Raw genomic sequence first — 3,018 nt, 5'->3', positions numbered from 1 at the left:
CAACAAATAAAGTGCATAATTAGATAATAAAATACATAGAGCTAATTAAACTTTCTATTGGGCTTGTTGGACTTTTAGTGGACCCAAGTGATAAGAGAGTCACCAAATGAGGGCTTGAGACCCCAAAATAAAGGTAGGGACGAAATGAGTTTGAACATAGCTTGGGTTTGTGCTTGATTCTCTTCAAAACAAGGTTTTAGACTCCACACTTCATATAGGGCCGAATTTGTCAAGTGATGAGATTGGACTTGGTATTCTTCTATTGGTCTTGATTGGATTGCACTTGATGGAGTCTTAGATGGACAATGGATCGGGCATGGACTTTCAATTGGATCCGGGTTTGGATCATCCTCCCACACTTGAAAAGGATTTACCCTCAAATCATCCAATGCCATGTCTTCAAGATATGGGGATAAATCTCCCACATTGAATGTAGCAGACACACCCCTAAATTCATCTAATAGTGTAATTTTGTAGGCATTGTCATTCACCCTTGCAATCACCTCAAAAGGACCATCGACTCTTGGTGCAAACTTATTCTTTTACTTGGATGAAAACCTCTCTTTCCTCAAATGCAGCCATACTAAGTCACCCGGCTGGAAAAGTGTTGTCCTTATATGCTTGTTGGCTTTCTTTTTGTAGGTTTCATTTGCTTTCTCTATTTGAACCCTTATGCTTTCATGGAACTTCTTCATAGCCTTCACCTTTTCTTTTGCATCCTTATGAACTTGCAAATTAATAGGTAATAATGTTAGCTCAATAGGAGTAAGAGGGTTAAGACCATATACCACTTCAAATGGAGAATGCCCGGTTGTTACACTTGGTGCCCTATTGTAAGCAAATTTAGAAGGAGCTTCAAATCCCAATCTCTTAGATGTCAATTCACCATTGTTCTCAAAAGAGTCCCCAATGTACAGTTGGTCACTTTCGTTTGCCCATCGGTTTGAAGATGATGGGAAATGCTAAACATGAGTTTTGTTCCTAGTTTCCCCTAAAGTGTCTTCCAAAAGTAGCTAAGGAACTTAGTGTCCTGGTTTGAAATAATAGTTCTTGGAACTCCATGAAGCTGAACCACCTCCTTAAAGAAAATATCTACTATTTTGCTTGCATAATTGGTTTTGTTACATGGAATGAAGTGTGCCATTTTTGAGAACCTATCAACAACCACCATGATGGAGTCTCTCCCTCTTTGTGTCCTTGGCAATGCCATAATAAAGTCCATGCTCAAGTCTTCTCATGGGTGATCTGGAATAGGAAGAAGGGTGTAAGGCCTTGGTTTGTAAAACATAGTCACCATGAGTCCCTCTTGTGCATTCATTGATAATGCTAGACATTTCTTCATCTCCATCATAGTGTTCCTTCATTAATTGGAATCCAAGTACCCTAGCATCAAGGATGGAAAGTAACAAATGCCTTCTTGACAAAGCATCAGCAACCACATTAGTAACCCCTTGTTTGTAAGAAGAAACAAATGAAAAAGATTGAAGAAATTCTACCCATTTAGCATGTCTTGGACTCATTTTGTGCTATCTATTTAGAAACTTCAAGGCTTGATGGTCTGAGTGCAACACAAATTACTTAGGCCTTAAATAATGGCTCCAATGGTTAAGGGCTCTCACAATAGCATAGAATTCCTTATCATAGGTGGAATACCTCCTTTTTGTTTCAATAAGCTTCTCACTGAAATAGGCAATTGGTTTCTTTAATTGAGTCAATACAACACCTATCCCAACCCCACTTGCATCACATTCAACCTTAAACAATTGATCAAAATTCGGTAAGGCCAAAATGGGTGCTTCACAAAGCCTTTGCTTGATCTTTTCAAATGCATCATCAGCTGCCTTTGTCCACTCAAAACTTTCTTTCTTCATACATTTGGTGATGGGTGCCATAATTGAGTTGAAGTTTAGAACAAAACGCTTATAAAAGGAGGCAAGGCCATGGAAGCTCTTAGCTTCGGTGATTATCTTTGGTTGCGGCCAGGTCTTGATGGCTTCTACCTTGGTTTGGTCCACCATGACTCCTTCACTTGATATTACATAGCCAAGGAACACCACACTCTTTTTGAAGAACTCACACTTCTTAAGCTTAGCAAAGAGCTTTTGTTTTCTCAACACTTCAAAAACTGCCCTCAAGTGCTCCAAATTATCTTCATGATTTTTGCTATACACAAGGATGTCATCAAAATAAACAACCACAAATTTACCAAGAAAGGGTTTGAGTACCTCATTCATTAGCCTCATAAAGGTGTTTGGTGCATTGGAGAGTCCAAAAGGCATGACCATCCATTCGTAGAGTCCAAAGGCATGACCATCCATTCGTAGAGTCCACTCTTGGTTTTAAATGTTATCTTCCATTCATCTCCTTCCCTCATCCGAATTTAGTGATAACCACTTCGAAGATCAATCTTTGAAAAAGTTATGGCACCATGAAGTTCATCAAACATGTCATCTAATCTTGGGATGGGGTACCTATATTTGATGGTGATGTTGTTGATTACCCTACTATCAACACACATTCTATATGTCCTATCTTTTTTTGGTACTAATAATGCTAGAACAGAACATGTACTCATACTCTCCCTTACAAACCTTCTAGCAATTAATTCCTTCACTTGGCTTTGAAGTTCTTTGGTATCCATTGGGTTACACCTATAGGCAACTCTATTAGGAAGTGATGCCTTTGGAATAAGGTCAATATGGTGTTCAATACCCTAAGTGGTGGCAAACCAGGTGGAAGATCACTAGGGAAGACATCCTCAAATTTGACTAATAAGGGTTTCACCTTAGGACTTGGTTCACTCACCCCTTTTTCTTCTCTCCTCTCAACCATCAATAAGGCTAGCACCGGTTTTTAAATGGCCAAGGCTCTCTCAACTCCATTTTTATTCAAAAACAAGTTATCTTTCTTCTTCTCATGTTCAAATGGTATGAAAGCTAGTTGGCTAGGCTTAAGAGGTGTCCAGGTAATGAGTTTGTTCTGAAATTTAAAAGAATAGGTATTCTTCCTACTATCATG

The 3,018-nt window shown here is 38.9% G+C and overlaps 1 protein-coding gene across 1 annotated transcript; it reads right to left on the bottom strand.

The window, feature by feature from the left end:
* Window positions 1-1,574: 1,574 nt before the first annotated feature.
* Window positions 1,575-2,641, bottom strand: LOC123205659 (uncharacterized mitochondrial protein AtMg00860-like). The gene is made up of 2 exons (XM_044622680.1): window positions 2,592-2,641; window positions 1,575-2,163 (listed from the first exon to the last, which is right to left on the bottom strand). Exons 1-2 carry the CDS (start codon window positions 2,639-2,641, stop codon window positions 1,575-1,577), a joined length of 639 nt encoding a protein of 212 aa, XP_044478615.1.
* Between the last annotated feature and the right edge of the window lie 377 nt (window positions 2,642-3,018).

This window comes from Mangifera indica, unplaced genomic scaffold, assembly GCF_011075055.1.
Source record: "Mangifera indica cultivar Alphonso unplaced genomic scaffold, CATAS_Mindica_2.1 Un_0011, whole genome shotgun sequence".
NCBI classification, from domain to species: domain Eukaryota; kingdom Viridiplantae; phylum Streptophyta; class Magnoliopsida; order Sapindales; family Anacardiaceae; genus Mangifera; species Mangifera indica.
The sequence above is the reverse complement of the archived record's forward strand: the minus strand, read 5'-3'. Positions and strand labels throughout refer to the sequence as shown.

What these genes read in the sequence shown, in the direction of transcription:
- LOC123205659 (XM_044622680.1), bottom strand. Translation starts at nt 2,641, where the DNA reads ATGGATACCAAAGAACTTCAAAGCCAAGTGAAGGAATTAATTGCTAGA. An exon ending in AAGGAATTAATTGCTAGAAG is followed by an intron (nt 2,164 to 2,591) that starts GTTTGTAAGGGA and finishes CCTTGTGTATAG; the next exon opens with CAAAAATCATGAAGATAATT.